General features: G+C 39.3%; 4 protein-coding genes and 1 pseudogene across 4 annotated transcripts; all 5 read left to right on the top strand.

Moving 5' to 3' along the window:
- Positions 1-813: 813 nt before the first annotated feature.
- On the top strand, positions 814-2,303 carry LOC147326294 (general transcription factor II-I repeat domain-containing protein 2A-like; annotated as a pseudogene).
- A 2,179-nt stretch (positions 2,304-4,482) lies between these two features.
- On the top strand, positions 4,483-8,093 carry LOC147326293 (proteinase-activated receptor 1-like). Its single transcript, XM_086302597.1, has 2 exons — positions 4,483-4,580; positions 5,879-8,093. The coding sequence occupies exons 1-2, from the start codon at positions 4,514-4,516 to the stop codon at positions 7,021-7,023; spliced, it is 1,212 nt and encodes a 403-aa protein (XP_086158723.1). The 5' UTR covers positions 4,483-4,513; the 3' UTR covers positions 7,024-8,093.
- Positions 8,094-16,636: 8,543 nt separating this feature from the next.
- Positions 16,637-19,836, top strand: LOC147326292 (proteinase-activated receptor 1-like). Its single transcript, XM_086302596.1, has 2 exons — positions 16,637-16,749; positions 18,278-19,836. Exons 1-2 carry the CDS (start codon positions 16,680-16,682, stop codon positions 19,306-19,308), a joined length of 1,101 nt encoding a protein of 366 aa, XP_086158722.1. The 5' UTR covers positions 16,637-16,679; the 3' UTR covers positions 19,309-19,836.
- Positions 19,837-20,393: 557 nt separating this feature from the next.
- On the top strand, positions 20,394-22,408 carry f2rl1.1 (coagulation factor II (thrombin) receptor-like 1, tandem duplicate 1). Its single transcript, XM_086302595.1, has 2 exons — positions 20,394-20,572; positions 20,934-22,408. The coding sequence occupies exons 1-2, from the start codon at positions 20,497-20,499 to the stop codon at positions 21,989-21,991; spliced, it is 1,134 nt and encodes a 377-aa protein (XP_086158721.1). The 5' UTR covers positions 20,394-20,496; the 3' UTR covers positions 21,992-22,408.
- Positions 22,409-24,846: 2,438 nt separating this feature from the next.
- Positions 24,847-27,153, top strand: f2rl1.2 (coagulation factor II (thrombin) receptor-like 1, tandem duplicate 2). The gene is made up of 2 exons (XM_086301427.1): positions 24,847-25,009; positions 25,528-27,153. The coding sequence occupies exons 1-2, from the start codon at positions 24,949-24,951 to the stop codon at positions 26,616-26,618; spliced, it is 1,152 nt and encodes a 383-aa protein (XP_086157553.1). The 5' UTR covers positions 24,847-24,948; the 3' UTR covers positions 26,619-27,153.

Raw genomic sequence — 27,153 nt, 5'->3', positions numbered from 1 at the left:
ATGCTTTGGTCAAACACTTACCCAGAGGATCTTCAATCCCAGAAAATTCCTTCTCATTTAATAATGTCTGTCATTCTTCCATGCCCTGGTAACTGGTAGCTGTATTATTTTGAAATATACATACAACCAGCCAAACCACACCTTGGTCACACCAACCCTGTTCCCATCCGAGGATGTCCAACGCCATCCTAGTCTGGACTGTCAGAGGTGGCTTTAACACCAACTTTTCCGACACTCCTGTTTATTGCATTCCCTGGTCAGATTAGCCAACCTTTGCACACTAGTATAAACATAATCAACATGGTCAACATTATATTGAGTGTTATTTCAAAATATTATAGATTCAAACCCTCCAAATCTAGATGAGCTCCACTCTGTCTCTAAATTTTGGAGAAATTTTATGTTTGGTGTCGAATTTTAAGAATTTGACCATAAGTGAAATTCATGGTGTTATCACCCCCATCAGGGCTTACCTTTCCCACTTTTGGTGATATTCCTCCCTCGAATATTTGCAATTACCCTCCTTAGGCGTGGTGTTATGGTCAAGCGGGTGCTATAGGAAACAAAAAGCTCAGGACAGAACAGTTATCAGTCATGTGCTTCATACAGAAGTTGCATATTTTATGATTTCATATTGATCCTCTGAGTGTAATGATACATTTTAATTTTAATTTATCAAAACTAAACACAATAGGTTTTTCTTTCTTTACTTTGCTCTTGTTCTTTTGCAGTACCACATCCTATCACATGCCCCTGTCGGTTATATTCTACTTTTTTAAATTATTGACTATTTCATAGGGGTGGGGGAAAAAATCGATACTGTGTAGTATCGTGATATTTTGTTTGCTAATAATGTATTGATACAGGGACAGCAGAAATCGATATTTTGTTACAAATAATTTTTTCGTGGACTGGAACATGCTCTGACTTCAGAGCATGTTGATCAGCTCCTTTTTCTGAGCAAGAATCCTGACATTCCTTCACTGTCCAAATGTGTTTAACTTTTTTTTTGGCATGACAGTTTACTTATTTTAATTTAAGACATATTTTATTTTAATGGATGAAAGCAATGATGTCAAAGACACTGCTCAGCTCCTCATTTTTATCCGAGGAATCAACAAAACCTTTGAAATAACGGAGGAGTTTTTGACAATGGAGTCTCTGAAAGGACAAACACGGGGTGAGGACTTGTTTGAACGAGTGTCTGCTGCCATCGAAAACATGAAGCTTCCCTGGAGTAAGCTTGTTAACGTCACCACAGATGGATCTCCAAATTTAACGGGAAAAAACGTTGGCCTGCTGAGGAGAATCCAGAATAAAGTGAAAGATGAAAACCCTGACCAGGATGTGATTTTCCTCGACTGCATCCTCCACCAGGAATCTCTATGTAAATCGGTGTTACAGCTGAATCATGTTGTGAATCCTGTGGTGAAACTTGTCAACTTCATACGCGCACGGGGACTTCCTTCATTGCGTTCCTGGATCACCAGGACCTGCTTTATCACTCCCGTGTCCGCTGGTTGAGTTTGGGCAAAGTGTTTCAACGAGTGTGGGAGCTCAAAGAGGAGATTGGCGTGTTTTTGGAGCGGCAGGGGAAGACTGATGAATTTCCTGAGCTGAGCAACAAGAGCTGGATGTGTGACTTCGCGTTTGCTACGGATGTATTTTCACACTTGAATGAGCTCAATGTGAAACTGCAGGGGAAGGACCAGTTTGTGCATGACATGCACACAAACGTGAAAGCCTTCAAATTAAAGCTGGCTTTATTCTCCAGGCAGATTTTGAACAAGTCATTCACTCATTTTCCTACACTAGCCACGCTGAAAGAGGCCGGAGCAAAAGTAAAGAAATACAGTGAGTCACTGGATGCACTGCACAGAGAATTCTGCCGTCGGTTTTTGGATTTCGATAAAATTGACAAGTCACTTCAATTGGTGGCCTTTCCTCTGTCACAAGACCCCGAAACAGCTCCAGAGGAGCTTCAGCTCGAACTCATCGACCTTCAGTCCGACCCTGCCTTAAAAGGGAAATTCAGCTCTCTGAAACTAAATGACTTCTATGCTTCACTCAATGATGCCGCGTTTCCAAATCTAAGGCGAAAAGCGCAGATGATGTTGGCTTTGTTCGGCTCTACCTTCGTGTGTGAACAGACATTCAGCGTCATGAACATCAACAAAGCCAGCCACAGATCCAAGTTAACAGACCTACACCTCAGATCAATCCTGAGAATCGCCACAACAAAACTAACTCCAGACTTTGATGCGCTGGTTAAAAAAGGAGACCAACAACACTGTTCCCATTAAAATGTGTGTCTCTCCGTGATGCGCACGTTGTTAAAATGAACAGTGCGCGCAGATCAAATATAACGCTTCACAGACTGACTTGCTGCAACTGTTTCGTCCTTGCACTGGTCGTTGTTGACTTTTGGCACCGGGGAAACAAATTGAATAAAAGGAACAGGACAAGTACATCTGCATCTCCTACCGTTTTTGAAAAAAAAAAAAAAAAAAAAAAAGAGTTAGGAGGAGAGTGATGTGATATCCTGAAGGATAACAGAACTTTCAGTGCTTTAAAATAAAATGTTCATTTATTTGATTTTCAGTGTTTAAAGGCTCATTTCGAAGTCAGAGATTTTATTGTAATGCTTTTCTTCATTTTCATTGGAAATTAAAGCACATGTTTTCTCCATATCCCAAGATGTGTATTTTTCCCCCAATGAGGTGATGTTTTCAAAGCATGCCATCTATCTACTCCTGTTCCGGCCCCTTTGTCAAATGTTAGAACTCAATGTGGCCCACGAATCAAAAAGTTTGCCCACCCCTGCAATAAACTCACCAAGTGCTTTGGTGATTGTGGAGACTGCATCCACTAAAATTGCACTACTGCTGAAAGACCACCAAAATGGCTCTTCTAATGTTTTCAGTTAAGTTACCAGAAATGCTCGTAGGAAATAACTGAAGCAACATATGGCGGTTAGAAGTAACCGTTAGGGGACCACAGTCACACATCCTCGCCACTACAGGCACGGTTTTCACAAAGCTTTTATTTTGGTATTTCCTCTGACCAGCAGGATAAATGTGCATATTAGCTAAACATTTAGACGTAGAGCTGGGCGATATAAGATTTTTTCATATCACGATATGTTTTTTTTTTTCATTTCAGGCGATAACGATATATATCACGATATAAGCCAAATAACTATATTTGTAAGATTTAAATGTGCCGTTGCTCACAAGTAAAATGTGAAATAATCAGCAGCTTGTTTTTATTTAAATATTTATTTCCCATAATAAGTTCAACAGGGTAGATGTACTTAAGGAACATGAGACTTTTTCAGATAAATAATGGCAAATATTGCAAACTACACAAAAGGCAGCCGCTAAAGCGTTTCAAAATAGAACAAACAAAACAGACTACTAAATTGTCAATTCCACTTAGAAACAAAATATTAATTCTAAAAATAAATCTTAGCTTGTTTTACAGAAGAACAGACAAAATTGACTAACTTTTGTCAATATCAAATAAACTGAGAACTCAAAGGAAATTCTCAATCTCTCCTTGTTGTATAGCTGAGCTTTTCAAACAGTTTTAACAGTTACTTTAGTCTGACAAAAGCCGAATGACGAATTAGCGCTTCCAGTCAGAGATTGAGCATGCACCGCTTTATTGTATTTCCAGACTTGCTTTCGGCACAATTTACAGTGCGCGCTACTCTGTTTGACTTGAAATAGCAGAAATACCTTCACACTACGGAACTTCTATGGCTCTTCCGTTCAACAATCTCTCCGGCATTGGAGCCATCATCTGTTTTCTCTTCGGTAACCTTCGGTCACACTCTCGGTTGATTTTTCTCTAATCGGCACACTCATTTCCTCCATTACCCGGGCGGCACGGCGGCTGGCTGCTTCCCAAAACAAATACACATGTGCGGCTTGGCACTTGTGCTGTATGTAACAAGTCACGTGACGTGCCGCTGCGGTTGTGATTGGTTCGGCTCTGCACTACTTAATTTGGATTGGCTGTTCTTTTTATTCTTTTTTTTTTAAGAGAACAAGAGCGGTGAGGCCTATCGCAATAGTTAAATTTTTCTATCGAGAAAAAGTTATTTCGCAATACATATCGTTATCGTTCTATCGCCCAGCTCTATTTAGACGTAACATTTAGATTTTAATATAAAAAGTTACAAATATTGTTGTAAATGTTGTAAAAATTGACTCAAAAAAACGTGTTTTTCTCCAATGAATGCATCGGAAGGCAACTTGGGGTTAGTATATTGCCTAAGGATATTTTGCCACCCCATGTAGAACTGAGAAGCAATTTATCCAACATCCAGGAATTTTCCTTTCCCTGTGTAAGAGTTCCAAGGAAACCTGGAATCATGCCAGGCAGAAAGCCAGCAAATACAAACAAGTACATTAAGGGCATGTTCTTGTTCTTCTTGTTCTCTAAAACAGACATTTAAGACACTGTTGAATTAAAGGATGCCAAAAAGGAAAGAAAGAGAGAAGCAAACATGGCTTTAACACAGTTGTTGTTACTTCTGTTTTGTTTCTGCTGTATTTCTGCCGCGAACACTTCAGGTAAGTTTGAAAATACTGTGATGTCTTGAATTGGTTGGTCTCTACTCATAAAATCCAAATAAATTACTTATTGTTATCTGTGTTAGAACAAATACAAGACTAATTCAAAAAATGTTTTGGTGAATGCAATAATTTTCAATAGAAATCCTGACATAAAAAAGTGTACTATTTCAAGAACAATGTTAGATTTTAAAATGGACAAAACTGTTTTGTGGTGAGACGATTCAAGCTTTCAAAATCTTTTTTAAAAAGAACAAAATACTGCATTCTCCAGACAAGAGTTATATTTTTATATTTTCTAATGATTTTTTTAAAGATTTCCCGTTTTGTTTAGTGTCAGTTAGTGTCGAGAGGGGGATTATTTTTGTTTTAGTTTCAATTTTTTATGTTAAGTTTTAGTTCATTTTGAATGGCTTTCGGTGTTTGTTATAGTTTTTTAAATTATAATTATTGGATGGAGGGCATATGTCAGAAAGCAAAGATGTTTCATCCATATTTTACCTTAGTTTTAGTTTTATTTTAGTTTCCAACTTCACATAATTGTTCAAATTTGTAGTTTTTATTTCATCTTAATTATTTAAAATGCTTTTTTTTTCACATCCATGTTTAGTTTTAGTTTATCTTTAGTTAACTATAATGACCTTGGTACAGACTAAAAAGGAAAGCAAACATCAGGCATGTTATCAGCCCTTAGTTCAAAAGCCTGCATGTATAGTCTTGCACTGATGGCTATGGCACTGGCAGCTTGCACATCTGAAGAGGAACATTAGTGTTGAAAGGTATACACAAATTTTACATCAGATTATATTCACCATGTTCAGAAATTGAAACTGTGATATGCATTTCCTTTTAAAATATATTTAAGATAATGTTCTTGGGTCTGTCAAATTTGTGCACACGTAAAGGTCAGACTGAGTTGTTGTGACCAAACAGCAGCATCCGAAGACTAGCCTCATCAATGTTATTTTGGATGGATGGATGGATGGATGGATGGATAAGCTTTATTTGTTGGTTGCAGTTGCTTGCAACTGAGATGAGAGACCTTTAATTGGCAAACCATCCCAGTCGCTGAGCTTTGTGCAAGTTTTAGGGCAAAACTAGACAAGAGAAGACTTTGGATGTGTTTTAATTCTTTTGTTTAAAAAGTAAATTCAGCGGACAAACAGATTTAAAACTGCGTCTGTTTCTGATTTGTAAACTCTAAGAAAATGTTACCATCATAGTTTTATATCCAGCAAATAACCTTTGATTTCTGTTTTTTAGAATTCACTGACAAGTCTATTTTGTTTTTAAAACAGGAGCGCATGGAGCATCTGGAGCAGTTTTTATCTATGATAATAATAATTCACCACATAATTCATCAAATAAAACATCTTTTGGACTTTCAGAAGAGGCACTGAAGTTTCTAACTGGCACTGTGTCCATCATCCTTTTACCTTTCTTCTACACGCTGGTCTGCTCCATCAGTGTGCCAATTAACTTCTGTGCCGTGATTGTCTTTGCTCGGGGGATCCGTCCCAAGAAGCCAGCTGCAATCTATATGGTGAACCTGGCCTTAGCTGATCTGCTCTTTGCACTGATGCTCCCCTTCAAGATCTCCTACCACTTTGAAGGCAACAACTGGAAATTTGGCCCGTCGATGTGCAGCGTGGTCACTGCTGCCTTTTACTGGAACATGTATTGTTCTGTTCTTCTCATAGCTTGCATCAGTGTGGACCGTCTACTTGCTGTAGCTTACCCTATAGCATCTCTTACTTGGAGGAGCCCACAGGCTGCAGTCATAGCCTGCATAATCATGTGGATGCTATCCTTCGCTGGCTCGATTCCCCTTTTTACCATCCACCAGACATTTTACGTCAGTGAGTTGAACATCACCACCTGCCATGATGTCCACTCTACAGATAAGATCGCCTGGTTAAAGACATACTTCCTCACCATCTGCTGTGTCCTCTTCTTCCTGCCTCTGCTCATCACAGTGGTGTCCTACGCTCAGATAATCTGGTCATTGAGCAGAGTCCAACATGATGTTCCAGGAACATCACAGAGGAGAAGAAGAGCAATGGTGATGACATTGACTGTGCTGGTGATATTTTTACTGTGTTTCATGCCCACAAACTGTCTGCTGCTTGCACACTACCTGCAGTTTAACACCGAGAAGAGCCAGGAGGCACCTGATGGCTCTTACGCACTCTATCTGGTGTTTCTGTGTTTGGGAAGTCTGAACTGCCTCCTGGATCCCCTGCTCTACTACTTTGGATCCTCCCAGTGCCAGAAACGACTATCCAACATGGTCAAGTGTAAGAGCATTACACAGCGCAGAGATATCACTCAGTCAGCAACTTCTTCATGGAGATTCAGGAGGTCTGGAAAAAACATCTCCACCAGAGGGGGTTCTTTTCAATCAAGCCTCAGAAGCCAAAATAAGAAAATACTACTCCTCTGAGCTGATATTTTAAATGACTCTTAGCTGTTAAAGTTATAAAATAACATCAGTGATTTGTCATGAAATTTCAGAAGCTGTGAACATGAGCACGTAGCTAGCAGGAGCGTTTAGAGTTCTGGGCATATCATTCTTCATGATCAGAATGAACTGAATACCTTCCACGGCTATCTCAACAGAAACAGCTTTAAATCTTTGTTTCATAGACACACATGATCAGTCACAGATGCCAAAAGGGACACTGACACCAATCCTCAATAGGAGAACTCATGATGGTTCAGGAGCAGTCAGGCTTACCCGGGTGAGATGTGTTTTTATGTGTTCAATAAATTCTACTTGTATCTTTTAAGATGTGAATATTTATTTTTAATTATCTAGACCAGTTAGTGCAGATTAAGTAAAAAACCTTTGAACTGGTATATGTTAAAAACTGATCCAAATCTAGGACATATCGTAAAAATAAACAAGATTTTTCCACTGCATATAAAAAATAAGCCTCAAACATCTTCCCTCATAGTTCCATTTGCTGATTTTGATCTGAATTATATTTATCATTATATCTACATTTATACATCGATTTTCCTTTCTTTTTTTTTCTTTGTGTCAAGCGTATGCCAGTGCTGAGGGGAAGTGGAGGTAATGATGGATAAGGTAAATCAACAGAATGTCACATTCCTGGGTCTGTTGACCCAGCGTTTAAGTTTTAGTTTATTTTGATGTTTATGTTTAAGTTCATTAAGTTAGCCAAGTTCATTTCTTTATTAGATTCCCCTTGTGTCTTCTTCCCCTGTATTTAAGTTTCCCTCAACCTTTATGTGTTTCATGTTTGCATGTCTTTGGTTGAACTTTTATATGTCTGAAATAAAGGGTTATCATCATCAACTGCAGTAATATTAATGCAGTAATATTAAAGTGCCACCATTTAGGTTGATCAGATAAATATGTGGGATCTGTACTATTCATAATAAACCGTTTCTAATCAGAAGTTTGTTTTGTTTTTTAAATTTAAATTTTAAATTTAGTCGCCACATGTGGGGTTACCTGCTGTCGTGACCCCTTGTAATCAGGAAGTAAAATATTAGGAATTGCTCTGACATCTGCTTTCTCTGTATATCTCTATACTTCTTTTTAAGGATGATACTATATGGATCTAAACTCGCCTGTGCACATGACTTCACCAAGCCCGCTAATAAAAAAAACTGTACCAGTCTGCTTCCTGATTGTGGGATCTCTGGGATTTGTAATCCCCACTGTTGTGTGCATCATAACCTATTTCTCTTCACACACAGGATTTTCAGTTTAGAACAATCATGCTCGCTAAAGACTTCCTGGAATGCTCTTTAGAGTGCATGTTGAATTTAGGTTGTATGTTTGTTTATTTAGAGTAGAGTTGTTTTCACTAGATTAACAGTGTTCCAAAGTAACCTGGGACCAGGCCAGGCAGGAAGCCTGAAACAGCAGGTACAAACAGGTAGGTTTAGGGTGTGTTCTTCAAGGCTGGAACTGTTAGCAGACATTTCAGTTGGCTTTAAGGAAGCCAAAAAAGAAAATATAAAACTGATATATAAATAAAATTAAATTGAATTATTGTCAAACTCAACATGACTTTTTTTTTCTTACAAAGATACGTTTTCTCATTTTAAACATTTGATATCTGTTCAATGTGAATAAACTATGGGTTTATGAGATTTGCAAATGATTTAATTCTAATACTATTTACATTTTACAGTGGGTCATAATTTTTATATTTTCTTTTAGAATTGTGGATATATATTTTAACAGTTATTTTTTACCCAGTGTTGTTGTTTCAGTTCCCCGTGGATGATTTTTAGCATTATGATCAATGTTTCAGGCTAAAACGTGTCAGATAAAAATGAAAAGACACCCCAGTGTTATGCCTCAAAATAACTGGCTCAGTCAACAGTATCAAACCCAGTGATACTAATTTATCAGGGACAAGATGAGATAGAAGATAGCCTTCATTAACCCAAGACATGGGGAAGTTGTTACAACAGCAAAGTAGACAGGAATAAATAGATGCAACTTACCTAACAACAATAATATATTGCAAAAATAGAAGAAAATATACACTATACAGGGTAGAAGAAATATAATTTAAATATATGTACATAAACATTAAATGTGTTTTTGTGTATATGATAAAATGATACGGTTTACTAGTAGCAGGAAAACAGATCGTGTCACAATGCAGTGGTTGGCTGTTATTAGCTGCAGGTATTGTGTACTGCACACTAAGATATGTACAGACCACAGTCTGTGCATATGTGGTGTGTTTTCACATCTGTACATTCACTGCTCAGTGCAGCAACCTGTCACTGAAGGAACTGCTCAGTGCTGTCCGGGTGATCTGTCTGGGGGTGGGAGGTGTTCTCCAGCAGGGATGACAGTTTGACCACCATTCCCCTATAACTGGCTACCTCCACTGGGTCAAGAGGGTGTGTCCAGTCAAGTCATGTGAACACCTAGGTTCAGTGGTGTAGTGCCTGCAGCAGACACTCCCTGTGGAGTGTCTGCTGCAGGCACAACTACTCTACTAGACACACAACAACAACAACAATCTTTATTTATAGAGCACATTAAAAGCCAGGGGCATGCCAAAGTGCTTTACATGAAACAATAAAACAATAAAATGATTTACACTAAAACATCAGAATCATATAGGTGTGGGATTATGTTCACAGGTAAAAACCACTAATAGGAACAGTCAATAGCACACAGCTGTAGCAAAGAGAACTGTACCATCATACACAGTGATAGAGGACATAGGCAACGCAACAATAAAATAATAAAATAATTAAGACTATAACGTCAGAGTCATATAAGTGTGAGATTATGTTCACAGGTAAAAAAAAACACTAATAAGAATAAACTATAGCACAGAGCTATAGCAGAGTAAAGCTGTAAAGCTGAACCATCAAACACAGTGATGGAAAACATTGACAGCACAGGACAACGCAAAACAACCAGACACATTAGAACATTAGAACAACACACTAGAAGCAAGGCGAGAATTTAACTGGTAGAAAAAGCAAGTTCAAACAGATATGTTTTAAGCCGTGATTTAAAAGATTGAATAGAATCAGACGCCTGGATGCCAATCGGGAGACTGTTCCACAGCTCAGGTGCAGCTAGAGCGAACGCTCGATCACCTCTAGACTTCAAGCGAGATCTGGGCTGAACCAACAATGACTGTGAGGAAGATCTTAAGGCCCTCGTAGGAAGATATGAATTTAAGAGTTCCTTAAGATAACTTGGCCCTGTGTTATTAGTAATTTTAAAAGTAAACAACAGAATTTTAAATTGAATACGAAATTTCACAGGCAACCAGTGCAGATCAGCAAGGACGGGAGTGATGTGAGCAAACTTCCTAGTTTTAGTTAGAATGTGTGCAGCGGCATTCTGGACTGTCTGTAATCTATGTAAAAGGGTAGAGTGGAGACCATAATAAAGTGAATTACAGTAATCTAGTCGTGACGTAACAAAGGCATGGATAAGCTTTTCCAAGTCATTGTGCAGGATGTAATGTTTGGCCCTGGAAATAAGGCGAAGTTGGTAGAAACTAGATCTGACGACAGCAGATACTTGTTTGTCAAGTTTAAATGAGCTGTCAAGTAGCACACCCAGATTCCTAACAGTGTCAGGGAAAGAACTAGTGAGAAAACCAAAAGCATCATGAAGTTTGGCACGAAGAGCGTCACTGCCAAAGATCATAATTTCAGTTTTCTTATCGTTAAGGATAAGAAAATTTGCCAGAAGCCATTGCTTGACCTCACACATGCACTCTCGAAAGTTACTCATGGACATAGCTAGATCATCATTCAGCTCAAAATAGATCTGGATGTCATCGGCATAATAGTGAAAGGCAATGTGGTATTTCTCCAAAATGACACTTAAAGGAAGCATATACAGTGAGAACAGGGTAGGGCCTAGCACAGATCCCTGGGGAACACCACAGCAAACAGGTACAGCGGAGGAGGAGGAGGTAGCCAAGTGAACCGAAGAGAGCCGATCGGAGAGGTAAGATTTAAACCAATCCAAGGCAGTGCCCTTGATGCCTACAGTGTGCTCTAGTCTCGCCAATAGTATGTTATGGTCAACCATGTCAAATGCCGATGAAAGATCCAATAGCACTAGGACAGAGGGGCGTCCATTGTCAGCCATTAGTAAAAGGTCGTTAAAAACTCGAAGCAGTGCTGATTCAGTGCTATGGTGTTGTTTAAAGGCCGATTGATATTTATCATTAATGTTATTCTCATCCAGGTAGGTCTGAAGTTGAAGCAGAACTACCTTCTCAAGAATTTTAGCCACAAAGGGAAGTTTGGAAATCGGCCTATAATTGGCATAATCATTTTGATCGAGATTACTTTTTTTTAGAACAGGTTGGATTATGGCATGTTTAAGAGCTGATGGTACATAGCCGGACAGCAAGGAGGAGTTCAATATGGACAAAAGACAAGGTCCAATTGTACTAAAACAATCCTTGACTATACGGGATGGAAGAACATCATGTACAAGATTAGTATTATTGAGTTTCTCAATTAGATGCTTCAGAGTAGAGAGAGAAACGGGTTCAAATTGACAAAAAGTAGTGGAACAATCGGGGGTGGGCATACGGTCGGTCACCAAAGGGAGGGTAGATTTAAGAGATGCGACTTTATCCAAAAAATAACTTGAAAATTTTTCACAAAGGCCCGGGGAGCATGGCAGAGGCATAGAGGGGCAGGGGTTTACCACAGAGTTGAAAATTTTGAATAAAATTCGAGGGTTGTTTCCATTGGTGGTGATAATTTTAGATAGGAAAGCAGCTTTAGCCATTCTGGCAGCTGATTGAAACTTCGAGCGGCTAACGCATAAAGTGGAGATTATCCTTCCTCCACCTCCTCTCATCCCGTCGACACATACGTCGTAAGGCACGAACAGAATCATTTAACCAACATTGTGAGTAGGTTCTGGGGCGTTTCATTCTGATCGGTGCTACAATGTCAAGGATAGAGGAACATGTAGTTAATAGAGTATTGGCGAAATTCTCAAGTGTATGTGGGGTAAGACAGTCTGACGTAGTAAATGAAAAGTTCACAAAAGAATTAGAAAATTTCAACAGAGTATCGGCATTCACAGTACGCGTAGGACAAAGAGGAGCCTCAAAGCGTGATCCGGTGTTGCCAAGGTCAAGATCGAAAATAACCGGAGAATGGTCGGAAAGTCCAGTGTTTCTAATTTCCTTAATACATATATCCACATCGTATGAAAAAACCAAATCAAGGGTGTGGCCCTTAACATGGGTAGGCTCATTCACCCATTGGGTAAGATTAAAAGAAGCAGTTAGTGCTAGAAAATCGTTGGCCAATTTGTCATCCATACAACAGACATGAATGTTAAAATCACCAGAAATAATAACAGAACCATATTTAAAAAGAATGGATCCCAAGAAGTCAGCAAATTCAGAAATAAACATCTTGTGGTATTTAGGCGGACGATAAACCACAACACACAGAGTAGTCCGAGGGCCAGTCAATTCCAATAACTGGGCTTCAAAGCTAGAATAGGTTGGGGAGGGTAGCAGCCGTGCTTCATGTTTGTTTTTAAAAACCGAGGCTAGGCCACCACCTCTACCAGTGAGCCTTGGTGAGCTAAAGAAGGCACAGTCAGGAGGGAGAAGCTCAGAAAAGGGGATAAACTCACCCGGAGAAGTCCATGTCTCCGTCAGAAATAGAACATCCAGTCCCGTGGTAAGGAAAAAGTCATTTAAGAGAAAGGCCTTATTTGAAAGAGACCTAACATTAAATAAAGCCATCCGAGGAGCTAGGTCATTAGCGGTAGCCCGTCGCAGGGTGTTTAGATTGCTGTGTTGAACACCGCGGCCAGGCGGTGTAATCCAAGACCGAGCAGAGTGATAGGCCACTGGGCAGGTAGGATAGGTATGAGGGCCAACAGGGCATATCCAACAATGACTTAACAATTTAGCCGCAAAGCAGCTCCTGGAGTAGAAGATAAATCGTGACAGCTCACGACTTGTAGAAGGGTAATCCACGGTCTGGATCCTTACATACTGAGGGCGGTTGGTAAGATAGTCCAGGATCCATGTGGTGAGATGCACTCCAGCTTGTCTTTCAAATTTATGTCTGCGATAGTGTTGAAAGCACTAGAAAAAAAACCCAAACATAATTTCGAGCTCTCAAAATGTAAAAAAAAAAGAATTTTTCAAATATTTATATGATAGTGCAGTGTGGTAGGACTTGACTTAAGCAGCCAAAGAAGTGCAGGAGACAGATACTGTCCAGTGAGCAAGTGATTTATTCACCATTTTGTGACCAATATTTACACAAATAAATAAAAAAACTCAACTCCATAATTAACTCAGTTCAAATAAACATAACTGAACTTAAATCGACGGAAATTAAGGTCAAACTGCACACAGCTACACTGACCTGATCCTTCCTCCCTGAACACCTGCGTTCATCTGTTTAAATAGTTCATTCACCCCTGTACTAATCGATTAAGGTAGGTAAGTCAAACTCTTCTATACTCCAACCTGTACTGCTACTCTTCCTAGCAATAAAACTCTAAGGTATAGTCAATACATATTACAACAAATCAATTTCCCTACTAACACTCTAAAATCAACTTTATTAAATTACAAGGATTCTCCCCCTTCTCCTCCTGGTCTCTTCCTGTGACCTCAGATTAACCAGTAAGCTACAGTATAAATACAGGAAGTAAAGCCTTCCTCCTTTTGTTCCTGGAACACAGGTAGGTAAGGTGAGTTTAAACAAGACGAATTAACAGTTGAACTAAATAACATGTTAACTTAACAAACTTGTCAAAAATTGATTTAAACCAAGATGTGATGTTATATAATCTGCAAAAGTGCAAAAGATAGGCAAACATCTACTATCCAGGGTTTGTTTATTGCAGACTACACATGAAATATGGTTAAATCAAAACAAGAATGTTAACTAAGAATATGGACAAGTGGTACTCTCACCCATTTTGTCACATGCAGCATCAGATACACTGAAGGCTAGCCTCACCACTGTGCGACTTTGTGCAGTCAATTGGACCTGTAAAAGCTCAGGAAGTCCTAAAAGTGAATACCGTCTCCTTCTTGCAGCCTATCCCAGCTGCCAAGTGGCAAGGTAAACCCCGGGCAAGTCACCATTCTGTTCCAGGGCAACCATTTTTAGTGTTTATAAAACAAACACAGAAATAAAAAAAGAAACACAAAGGGGCTCTAACACCAACCCAAAAACTCATAGTGGTTCAGGAGCAGTCTTGCCCAGGTTATAAGCATTACTTATGTTTTCAGTAAATTCTACTTTTATCTTTTATGATGGGAATATTTCTTCCTAGTTATCTAGACCAGTTCGTGCAGTAACAGAAGCTTTTTATGTTTTTTTTTCTCACAAGTCTATTATGCTGCATGTGTCAGTTTTCCTTCAGAATGCATGTTGAATTAATCGTCTGTTTGTTTATTTACAATATTGGTTTTCACTGTTCCAAGAAAACCTGGAACCAGGCCATCCAGGAAGATATTACTAAATCAACAGGTACAGCAGGTAGGTTTAGGGTCTGTTTTCTCAAGGTTGTCAACAGGCATTTCACACACTGTTGGTTTTAAGGAAAACAAGAAGGAAAAGTTTAAGGGAAGGGTTTGTAGATTTAAGCACAATAAGGCCAAACCATGTGCTGTAGCTGTACTATAGGGACATGTGTATTTATGCATTATTAAGACATCATTTGTCCAACATCCAAGTTTCACCTGTGAACGGGTTTTTATAATTATATAGAAACTTGATTTTATATTCATTCATGGTTTTATAATTATAAATTCTTTAGGGTAAAACATGTCAGAGAGAAATTACATACAAGATGAAGTTTCAGGGTACATCAAATTTGTTACTGTGTTTTAAACAAGGAAGGACTGAGAAGCAGTGACACGTCTTTCCTGATAAGTTTTTGTATATTGCCCTCTGCTGGTGGCAACCTTGCATTAATATTAAAGCTGTATTTAATTCATTTTTAAGAATAACGTCATATTTCTCTGCTGTCATCCGTGGCTCATCGTCCTTTTTTCTTTTTCTTGTCTTTTATTTTGGCATTGGAGGTAGTAAAAGGAAGGTGAATCGGAAGGGTTTTATTTGGAAATCTCCTCCCTAAAATTCAAGATTCTTTATTTGTCACATGCATAGTTATACCAGTACAACATGCAGTGAAATGTATCCTCACACGCTCCTCGACTGTGCATGACTGTGTTGATAGTCTGGATTTTTTTACTGTTGAGGAAATACAGGTTTACCTTAAATAAACAGTTTTATGATATTATCATTAATATGAGAAATAAAGGTACTGAGAGAATTTTCGTCTGGATCATCACTGTTCAGATTGTCCCTCAGATCTACATGGCTTCTCAGAAAGAAAGATTCAGACAAAAGGAACCAGTTTCACTATCAGGATCAGTGCAGCAATCAGCCATCAACAGCAAAGCTACCTCAACTTTAAATAGGAGCAAGGAGATGACATGATTGCAAACAGGTGAACTTTGCTCCTCCAGATGTGCAAAATTAAAGGGCAGAAACTCAGAATTAGAATGTCTTTATTGTCATTGTCACAGGTACAACGAAATTAAAAATGGTTCCCGATCAGTGCATCATCCCTAACAATATCAAAATATAAATAAAACAATAAAATTCAATAAAATCAAAAAATAAAATATATAAAATACTTAAAGTGCTAATAAGAATAGTATCAGCAAACATTCACATACATTCCCACATACATACTTCAGTCAGCGAATAGATTAATACGAGTGGCGTGATGGAGATTTTATTGTAGCAGTATTCAGACGTGTTATTGCAGTTGGATAAAAGCTGTTTGAGTTTACAGCAAACGCTGCAGTCCCCTGCAGGAGAGAGAGAGAGAGAGCAACAAAGAAGAGGGACAAATGGAAAGGACAAGTCAGCACAGGAGGATTTGGAAACCATACGAGATTTAATTTCTTTACACAACAGTCACTTCATTTCCCTGAATGGTATTGCCTAAAGTCACCTGCCAGGAAACTTACCTGTGCAGGCCCACAGTGCGTAGAAGTAGTAAATTGTGAGGCCGTTGGCAGCGCAAACGCATATTGATCACATTTTTCACATTTCACATTTTGTAAAAATGGGATTAGATCATCTGTCCTTGCTTTCATAACCTAAAATATGGCAAAGACAATGCTTAATTTATTTAATTTAAGAAGTGAGATCACAAATAAACATTTATTAAAAAATAAACATGAACAAATGATAAATAAAGTGAAGAAAGTAATGCCAAATTTACTGAGACTGAAAATAAGAGTTTCACGTTAGTTTGAATAAAATAAAAGCACTATTTTTTGCCACTGACAGCATGATAAGATACATACATGAGTGTGGAAAATGTTCTTCAGTATGTGTTCTTAATGTATCTGGCTACCGATAATTTTTTCCCACTGAGTAAATGGAGCTCCGAAGAAACCTGAACCAGATCACACAGGCAGATATGACGCAAACAGCAGGCACAAACATGTCATTTAAGGGTGTATTCATTTAAGCTGGCATTTTAAGGAGACGGAAACCTTTAAGGAAGTCAAATAATTTCCTAACAAGAGAGCTACAGACATGGCTTCACCACATTTCTTGTTGTTCCTTCTCATTAATTTCTGCTGCATTTCTGCCTCAAATACCTCAGGTAAGCTTGAAAACACTGTTTTGTCTTGAACTGTTCAGTCTCTGCCCTCTACTCATATACAGAGGGAATATTAATATATTAATAAGATTTTGTTACCTGTCATTATTAATATTTTAAACTCAGTATCCTACACAGAGTCAGTATTTTTTATTTATTTATTTATTTATTTATTTATTTATTTAAGATATTTATGCAATTATCTAGAGACAATCTACCTGCAACACATTTCAATCACAAAATAATACCTTAGCAGAAAAACTAAAGAAATGTGTGGTTGGTTCATTATTTCTTGATGATAACTATGCTCCTTGCCAATAAATATTATTTCTGTTGGAAAACCTCTTTCTGTCCCCCTAAACTGTCGAGGTCCACAACTGCAGATGCATGGAAGCAAAAATTCTTAACAAAAAGTGAGTCACTTAATAAGGCTGGTGAAACATACAAAACAAAAGGCAGGAAAACAGTAAGACAAAACTAACAAGAACTAAACAGGGAGAACTCAAATACTAAATGCTAAGGACATAGAACACGAAACTAGGGCATAACAAAACCTGAACATGGGAACTTGGATCGTGACATGAGAAGACCAGACGACGTGACGATGAACAAAGGGAAACTCACACAATAAATAAACAGAGAGGTGAGGAGGGGTGTGGAAACACACGGGGCGAGAGAGCAAGTGGACACAGAGGGACGAGAGCCAAAGGTTAATGACACAACCCCCTGACATAAATAATGCCAAATTTGTAAGGAAAATGCATTTTTAGGTTGAGCAACAGAGTTGAGTATGTGGGTTGTACTCATGCTGATGGTGAACAGCATATGCTGCTCTTCTTTAATGTCATTTGTCGAAGTAAAAACACACATTGGCAGTTAAACAATCTATTCTTTTAACAATCTTCTTTTAACAATCCAGTACTTCAGGGTGGAATAATCATACACAGCCACAACAGCCTATTTGGGGTCGGTGCACAAAAGAGAGGAATCTCAGGATGTGCCTAATGTTTTAAAATATTAACATGAAAGTAGTCTATTCTAGCGACAGGTTTATTTTTTAAGAATTCATTCATTCAACCTCCGGAGTTTCAGTTGCCTGTAGATCACGTCTTATAACTATCATGAATGTCTAAGGCTAAAAAGTGTAAAAAAGTAATGGCTCATGTTACAAGCTAGAGTGGCGCTTCAGAATAACAGCCAAGATACTAACTTTTCAGTAAAATGTTGTCAAGGCACTGGGTCATTTAAAGTTTTGTTGATTTAAATGTTCTATTCTGATTTGTTTAATATTTTCAGCATATTTGTTTTGTGTATTCTTGGCGTATTTTCTATAGCTCTCAGTTTCTTTAGTTTAATCCCTCCTTCAGTCTTTCTTCCTTCTGTGCCATGTCGTCTGTGTTTGCTTTATTCATGTTTCTGTGTTTTACCCATTTAGTTTTTGGAGTTCCTCCTTTATTATGAGATTTAATGTTCCTTCTGCTTCCATATCTATATCTTAGATCACAGTGACAGTGTTTTTTTCTCCTTTTAGGCACTCAAAAAAATAAAACAAAGACACCAACTGAAGCAGGTTTTGCTGTCCTACCATCATCAAAAGAAAGAGTTACTTCAGAAGAGGCACTGGAGTTTCTTACTGGCCCTGTGTCCACCATCCTTTTACCTTGCTTCTACACACTGATCTGCTTTAGCAGTGTGCCAATTAACATCTTTGCCATAATGGTCTTCAATTGTTGGATCCGTCCCAAGACGCCAGCTGCAATTTATATGCTGAACCTGGCCTTAGCCGATCTGCTCTTTGCACTGATGCTCCCCTTCAAGATCTCCTACCACTTTGAAGGCAACAACTGGAAATTTGGCTCGACCATGTGCAGCGTGGTCACTGCTGCCTTTTACTGGAACATGTATTGCTCTGTTCTTCTCATAGCTTGCATCAGTGTGGACCGTCTACTTGCTGTAGTTTATCCCATTGACTCTCTGGCTTGGAGAAGCTCACGGACCACAGTCATAGCCTGCATAACCATGTGGTTGTTATCCTTTGCTGGCTCTGTGCCTCTTGTTTCCTCTGATCAGACTTTTAACCTAACTAAGTTGAACATCACCACCTGCCATGATGTCCACTCCACAAATAAGATCATCTGGTTAAAGACATACTTCGTCACTCTCTGCTGCTTCCTCTTCTTAATACCTCTCCTCATCACATTGGTGTCCTACACTGGAGTCATCTGCTCGCTGAGCAGACTCCAATATGATGTTCCAGAAACATCACACAGGAAAAGAAGAGCAGTAGTGATGACTTTGACTGTGCTATTGATATTTTTACTGTGTTTCGTGCCTACAAACTGCCTGCTGCTCGCACACTACCTGCAACTTAACACAGAGAAGAGCCAGGAGGCACCTGATGGCTCTTACGCACTCTATCTGGTGTTTCTCTGTTTGGGAAGTCTGAACTGCCTCCTGGATCCCCTGCTCTACTACTTTGGATCCTCGCAGTTCCGGAAACAACTATCCAATATGTTGAAGTGTAATAATGACAATAGCACTCATTCACCGTCTTATTTATGAAGATTCAGCAAAAGACAAATGCTGAAATCCAGTCAAACAGAAAAGTCCAGAATCAAGACCTCAGTTACCAGAGCGGGTTCTTTCCAAACAAGCCTCAAAAGCCAAAAAAGGACAAGCCAAACAAGAAACTACTAGCCTGACTGACTGTCACACTTTCATTGATTCTGAACTGTTATTTTAAAGTTATAATATAACATCAGCAATTTGTCATAATTTGTCAAAGCTGCTGACATAAGAGCATGTAGCTAACAGGAAGATTTTAAATTCTCTATATTCATGATTAGAATAAACTGAATACCTTCCACTTCTTTGTGAACCGGTCATGTCAACAGAAATAGTTTTAAATCTTGGGGTCATGGCTACACATGGTCAATGAGAGATCCTTTTAAGAAACAAGAAAGAAAACACCAGGAGAGAAAATATGCATTTACATAAACAATATACATTCCATAGGACAAGAGGTGGGGTCCAACCTGTGCAAGTTGCCCATCTCTTGCAAAGCTAACATTATGAGTAATTATATCTTAGAAAATAGCAATGTCCATGTGCCTTTCTCTCCAGCAGGTAGCGCTACATTACAGTTAAGTAACACTCTCCACAAACACTCTGCATTGTCAAGTTGCAATTAAATCCAAATCCATCTTGGCTGTCCTTCTGATGCATTTTAGGAATTCAGACATCCTTCAACAACATGTACTGAGACTGCGTTTCACATCACAGTCTGGGGCGGCAGAGGATGCATAAGCCGCACCCGCCGGTTAAATTTTCTTGTGGTTCCATTCTAGGTTTTATGGTAGTGTTTGTCTTTCGCTGACTATTGTTTAGGTCCGTAAAATCTTCAATGTAACTTTCAGTGCTTTTAGTATCATACAAAAATCGTGAAATTCTCCGCGGATTTATTTTTAAATAAATAATAACACGCCATACCCCTGAACATTGATCAGCAAAGCTGGAAAAGCACTGCCATAAAGCTTCGGCTAGAAGCGCAAGTCAAGCCCAGACAGGGCTGGCCTGAGTCTTACGCAAGGTCTCTTGTAAAGTCACCTGACATCACGCTGGTATGTAAATTAGCTGACTGTGGGCTCTGTCAGCTAGTTCGCCGGCACTAGCGGTTAAAACATGGTTTAAGGTCGCTGCCGATAGACCGCGTTCGCTATAATATTGTGTTTTAAACTAAGTTTTGCAGTCATGTCGTGGACTACAGGATCGATTCACCTGTTCCTGATTTTGTGTTTTACACAAACTTGCCTGACGATGCACCCAGGTAATATTTCAACCTGTTGATTTAGCCATTATTACCATACCGTAGTGACTGGCAAACTGTTCATTTTGAAAATAATTGGATGTTTTGATTTATTAATTTGATCTTTTTTTAAAGTGCTGAAGTCTTATGTCATTGCTTGATGTTTTAGTCTTGGATACATTCATTTGTTTGCATCAGTGTGATTGGTCAGAAACAGCTACAGTTTAATGGATGTTGTAATGCATACAGGTGACTCATAAACTAACGCAAACGGGTCAAAGTGCCCTAAGCTTAAGGAACTGGATGTGACATTTGTTCCTATACACACCGTAAACCTGTTATTCTTCTGCTTTTCATATATTTTCATATTGTGACTTCACAGAAACCAGAGGCTTCACAGGTACAGAGAATAATGGAAGCCTGTGGATCAATCCAAATGACGAAAACGTCCTGAGCGGTCGCCTTACAACCGTCTTTCTCCCAATCATTTACATAATTGTGTTTTTGGTGGGTCTCCCCACCAATGCCTTGGCAATCTGGGTCTTCCTCTTCAGGACCAAGAAAAAGCACCCATCTTCGATCTACATGGCCAACCTGGCTCTGGCTGACCTGCTCTTTGTCATCTGGCTCCCCTTAAAAATCGCTTACCACTTCAATGGCAACAACTGGATCTACGGAGAAGGATTATGCAAAGTGCTGGTAGCATTTTTCTACGGCAACATGTACTGCTCAGTTGCCTTTATTGCATGTATAAGTGTTCAGCGTTATTGGGCCGTGGCTCACCCGCTGTCTCAGCAACAGAAGAGAAACCGTGTAGCTGTTTCTGTCTCCGTCACTATCTGGGTGGTGGTCTGGCTCATCAGCATCCCTCTCTATCTGTATAATCAAGAAGTTAAGATAGCAAGACTCGAAATCCTGACCTGCCATGATGTCACCAAGCCCTCTCAGAAGAAGATTGCAGCAGGCTACTTTCTGACAATGGGAATGCTGGGATTTGTCGTTCCCACTATTGTGTGCATCGTATCTTATGTTCTCATGCTGAAGGCTCTCAGGAACAGCATGAAGGATCCTGCCATTGCCAAGAGACGCAAAAAGGCTGTGGTCTTGATCGTCACTGTCCTTGTTATGTTTTTATTGTGCTTCACCCCGAGTAACATTATGCTGATGGTGCATTACATCCTCCTGCTTAAAGGGGCGGACAACAACTTGTATGGGTTTTACATCACGACCCTGTGCTTGGCCAGTCTCAACAGCTGTTTTGACCCTTTTGTTTACTATTTCATCTCCGAAGACTTCAGGGAGCACGTGAAGAACACATTCCTGTGTCGAAGTGAGCGGACAGCGCAGAGGATGAGGGTCTCCTTCAGCGCTTTGAAGTTCTCCAAAAAAAGCAACTCGTATACGTCAGGGTCAGGGAACACACAGAGCACGGATTGTTAGTGAATTCTTGATTTATTTTTTTTTAAGACTTGTTTTTATCATTTTACTTCCTGGTTTGTTACAGGTGAACAAGTCAGTTTGACTTTTAATGTTACTGATTTTTAAAGTTTTGTAAAATCTTTGCTTTCATTTGTTTTTTTTGTTTTTTTCTTGTTTAATGTGTAACATTTCTTAAAGCTGCTTTAATTTAATTTATCCAGGATGTGATCAATTGCTTTAGACATTACAAACGTGTCCAAAATTGTGCCATAATTTTTATTGAGAGCAACTCTGACAGCTTGTGCTAGAGTGCTTTGCTGCCTTGCTTACATAACATTTAGCGTATATCAAAGAAGATGAAGTCAGTTTTTGTTTGTTTTTTGGTAAATCTTTTTACTATATTTAAAAGGTTCTCAATAAAAGTATCACCTCAATTAATTGTGCTTTCTCACTGCATACTTGTTAGGTGTCATCCATCAGCTCACTATTGCTAACCGAACTGGTTACATTTGTGCACAATTCTTTAAATTAATTGAAGTTCTCTGATTTCAGTGCCATTAATTTAATAAGTAAAAACAATGTTTTATAAAACTGGAAAATGTAATATAATATTAAATGATATTGCTTTTATCAGTTTTCCATTATGCTTCTGACAGTTTGTGAAACAAGTATGCAGTTGCATAAATGCCATTGCATGTGGCATTAAAAGTGTTTCTGTTACTCACTTTGTTTGGTCATCAACATTTCCTCTGACTGTATCATCAGGTAAACACTTAGAAATGTCAAGCTAGATGTTCCTTATTTTCAAAACGCAGTCAGCTGTGTGTTCCAGAAATTTCCGCCGCTGTTCTTTTTGGTGGGTTAACATACACACAGATAGAGATATATACAGTATGTATGTATGTGTGTGTATATATATATATATATATATATATATATATATATATATATATATATATATATATATATATATATATATATATATGAGAGCGAGAGAGATATACACAAATCATGTACTTTGAATATCTCATTGGAGGACTAAAGAGCTTCATTTTGGGTCTTCTTGTTTTCATGACCTGCCAAATAATGATCACTTACTACAGTACAGTGAGAATTCCTGCATTAAATATACAGTTATAATTTTTGCCTTTGAGCAGAGTTGGGTTTCCTGAAGTTCCCTCACAAAGGGAACTATGAGTTCATACAATTTTTTTTTCTTTCTTTCTACAAGCTCGGATTGTACAGAATGTACCACAGCACACCTCGGCACACCTACACAGGAGAGACAGATCATATCACTTACACAGTTACATGTTTTGCCCCTTTTGCGCTTATTTTCATATAATTTAACTAATTATTTACATGGCTAGATACCAAGAGGAAGAGAGATGGCATGATATCAAAAAACAAACAGTGTGTATTCACAAAATCATAATTTCAGCCACACAAAAACATACTTAAGACCCACCTTTTCCCTACAGTTCATTTATATATTTACAGTGTTGATATTTCCTGTCTGCTGTGCGGTGGTCTGTAGTTTCTGTAACTCTGAAAATAAAACCAAATGACTAGTTAAAGCATCAATCAACAGAACATTCTGGGGGTGGGCGTCCGGGTACACACCGGCTCACTCCTTGGCGGCCGCTTGTCGGGGCCTGGGGCTCGCTCGGGCCCCTTTGGAGGTGGGGTGCCCCCAGCCTCTCGGCCTGGGGCTCGGTCACTCAGGCACAGCTGGGGGCCGGCGGAGCTCACGGGCGCGTCACTGCAACTCCCCCTGACTTCTGCTCCGCGGCTGCTGGGCGAGCCCTCATCTGGGACTCTCCTCAGCTCTTACTGGAACAGTGGCGCGGCTGCCCCTCTGTTGGTCTTCCATGGTCTCTTGTGTTCTGGGGGCCTCTGGATGTCTGGAGTTTTGATCTCCTCCATACCCACTTCACACCCTGGAGGACGGGGCTGTGGCCCCCCCACACTCCCTAGCAGATCATTACATGGAGAAACCTTTGGAATGCAAGCATGCTGATCCACACAGGTATGCACACATGGGTATTCACAGACGCGGACTAAAGCTTTCTTGGCTGCTGCCTCAAAGCACACTGTGCGCTGTCTATCTTGCGTGCTGCACAATATCGTTTATTATTTAGTAAATATTGATATCTATGACTAGCTAGTTTATTGTGATGGTGCTTTGTTTTCTCTATTATTATGTTGCTCTTTGTTGTTTGCTGTCTCCTCTGTTTGTTTTTTTTGTTTGTTTGTTTTTTTTCTCCATACAGGTGACCCAGGAGTTCTTTTTTTTTCTCTCTCTCTCTCTTCCCCCCCCTTCTCACCGTCTCTTCTCCCCTTTGGTTTTCTTTCTTTCTCTCCCCCTCTTTCTCTCATTCATTCCCCCTGTCCTATTTATTAAAAAAAAAAAAAAAAAATGACAAAGGATGAACTGAAGCTCTGCCATCACGTAATGTCGCATACTGCTGTTTCTGATGTCATTTAAAAAAAAAAAAAACCAGAACATTTGTCAACTTAACGTGTTTGACTTTAGGCCTGTTTGCTGGCCATGTTTTCTCTTTTTTTCTAAACGATAAACACTCAAAAAACTAATGTCAGATTTGAAATAAGTTTCTACTTCAGTATCAATAAAATTCAGCCACCCTTCATTTACCACTGACAACGGAATTTTAAAAATGATAATAAAATAATTCTTTATAATGTGTGGTAAAGGTGCCTGTAACTTATATGGCATGTTTATTTACTGCGTGTTTTGTTCTCACTGAATCAACGGAGCTCCACAGAAACCCGTAACAGGAAATGCACCTGAGGGCGGACCGGGCGGGCGGGTTTGGACATGACGCAAGCGTAGGAACAGGTACTCTCGGGGTGTGTCCTTCAATGTTGGAGAAGTCGTCGGACATTTAAGACTCAGCTGGCTGTTAAGAGGTCGAGAAAAGGAGAATTTGCACCGAGAGAGTCTCAGTGATAGAAACATGGGTTCAACACGGTTACTGTGGCTGTTGGTTATTTTCTGCTGCGGCTCCGTCTCATCACGTAAGTTCAAAATCCCTGCGCTGTCTCGAAATGTCAGGGTGCTGTTATACCGAGCTCGGCTCATGTTTTGTTTTGTTGTTGTTGTCACGGTCTAAAGACGGGTGTCTAAAGAGCAAATATTTTAACCGAGCTCTTTTTAAACTGGGATTGTAGTAACTTCACAAAAGAGAAAACTTTCGGGAAATAAAGGCTTACTTTTCAAAACTTAAGAAGATACTTGACACAGGATCGTTTTTACGGATTTAACAGATCCTTATCATTATCATGTATGCTTTAGACCAAAAGGTTCTGTACCTAATGAAACGACTCCTGTACCTAATGAAACGACTCCTGTCTGAGGCCATTGTGATGCCTCAAATAACTTGTTTGGCTCAGCCAACAGAACTAAACCCAAATTTAGTTTGGGGCGGGGGGTCTGTAATAACAACTTAAATGATAAGCTGTCATTGGTGTTCTGTCTGCTGTTTAATCAGTAATTTAAACTGTAATATTTATTTCCGTTTGTATATGTGTTTTAGAGAGAGGCCGGACGTTCATCGGACAAAAGGACCCTGAAAATTCAAACCAAGTTGTTGTGGATGAGGAAGTATCAGCTACGCTTAAGAGTAGCCTCACCACAGTCTTCTTCCCGATCGTCTACATCATCATATTTGCAGTTGGACTTCCGGCCAATGGCATGGCAATCTGGGTCTTTCTCTTCAGGACCAAAAAGAAGCACCCTTCATCAATATACATGGCCAACCTGGCTCTGGCTGACCTGCTCTTTGTCATTTGGATTCCATTAAAAATACACTACCACATAAACGGCAACAACTGGATCTATGGAGAGCCTCTCTGCAAAGTCCTAGTGAGCTTCTTCTACGGGAACATGTATTGCTCTATTCTGTTCATCACCTGCCTGAGCGTGCAGAGGTACTGGGTTGTGGCTCACCCGCTCTCTCAGCAGAGGAAGAATAATAAAATTGCCATTGGTGTCTCTGTAGCTATCTGGGCTTTTATCTGGGTCACCACCACTCCTCTGTACCTGTATGACCACACGACCAAGCTAAAAGACCCCAATGTAACCACATGTCATGATGTGACTGTCATAAAGGACCTAGAAATTCCATTCGAGTCTATCAGGTTGCCATTCATCTACTTTATCATGATGGGAACAGTTGTGTTCCTAATCCCTTGCATAGTGATCATTGTAGCCTATGCTATGTTGCTGAAGGCTCTGGGGACAAGCATGGAGGAAAGTACAGCATCAAAGAACCGACACAAAGTTGTGGTGTTGATCGGAATCGTCCTGGTGACCTTCCTTGTGTGCTTTATTCCCAGTAACATCATGCTGCTGGTGCATTACGGTTTACAAAAGAACAGTATAGGAAATCATGGTTACAACGTCTACATCTCTACTTTGTGCTTGGCAAGTCTCAACAGCTGCCTGGACCCATTCATCTACTACTTTGTGTCTGAGGATTTCAGAAACCATGTGAAGAACACTCTGCTGTGTAGGAGCAGCAGGGCTGTGGAGCAAATGAGAGTTTCCTTCAGTTCCATGAAATATTCCAAGAAGAGCAAAGCATACGTGTCAGATGTTGGGACCACGCAGAGCAGCACCTGTTAGTGAGAAAAGGAGAGGAGAGACTCTGATTCCAGGCCTGGTTGTGCTTTTACAGTGTAAACACTGTAAACAAAAAAACTAAAAAAAACACATACCAGATGGACTCTGGTAACCAAAGATGAACTTTTATTTATAATTTGAGCCGCTTGGCATTAAAATGTGATATGTATATGAGTGCCTGTGTTACGGGTCCACACCTGCTTCATACTGACATGCAGAGCTTTGAATGGACTAATGTGCTTCTTCCTGTGGTTTTGACTGATTATCTTTGAATATCAATAGAAATGTAATTTAATATGAATGACATTTATACTATAGACACATTAACCTGTTCAGAGAGCTTGTAAATATATTGATTTTTATGAGATAAATTTGCTTTTTTTTTATATACACACACAATTCATGCATCCAGCAAGTTTTATTTTTGTCATTTTAAAGCCCTTTTATCACGCTTTTACTTATTCAAAACAAAAAAAAATGAAGGGAGAACAGTTGACATTGTTACTAAGTTTCTTAAATAAATGGTAAAACAACAGGA

The sequence above is a fragment of the Aulonocara sp. 'chitande type north' Nkhata Bay genome, linkage group LG7 (genome assembly GCF_057382095.1).
Source record: "Aulonocara sp. 'chitande type north' Nkhata Bay isolate Kocher_YH1m ecotype deep benthic linkage group LG7, A_spYH_male_GT1.1, whole genome shotgun sequence".
In the NCBI taxonomy this organism is placed as follows: Eukaryota; Metazoa; Chordata; class Actinopteri; order Cichliformes; family Cichlidae; genus Aulonocara; species Aulonocara sp. 'chitande type north' Nkhata Bay.
This window is presented reverse-complemented; position numbering and strand designations above follow the sequence as displayed.

Excerpts from the sequence above, each read along its gene's own strand:
- LOC147326293 (XM_086302597.1), top strand. The coding sequence starts at position 4,514 with ATGGCTTTAACACAGTTGTTGTTACTTCTGTTTTGTTTCTGCTGTATT. Across the intron at positions 4,581-5,878 it reads TTCTGCCGCGAACACTTCAG|GAGCGCATGGAGCATCTGGA; the intron begins GTAAGTTTGAAA and ends TTTTTAAAACAG.
- LOC147326292 (XM_086302596.1), top strand. The coding sequence starts at position 16,680 with ATGGCTTCACCACATTTCTTGTTGTTCCTTCTCATTAATTTCTGCTGC. Across the intron at positions 16,750-18,277 it reads TTCTGCCTCAAATACCTCAG|GCACTCAAAAAAATAAAACA; the intron begins GTAAGCTTGAAA and ends TTCTCCTTTTAG.
- f2rl1.1 (XM_086302595.1), top strand. The coding sequence starts at position 20,497 with ATGTCGTGGACTACAGGATCGATTCACCTGTTCCTGATTTTGTGTTTT. Across the intron at positions 20,573-20,933 it reads TTGCCTGACGATGCACCCAG|AAACCAGAGGCTTCACAGGT; the intron begins GTAATATTTCAA and ends GTGACTTCACAG.
- f2rl1.2 (XM_086301427.1), top strand. The coding sequence starts at position 24,949 with ATGGGTTCAACACGGTTACTGTGGCTGTTGGTTATTTTCTGCTGCGGC. Across the intron at positions 25,010-25,527 it reads CTGCGGCTCCGTCTCATCAC|AGAGAGGCCGGACGTTCATC; the intron begins GTAAGTTCAAAA and ends TATGTGTTTTAG.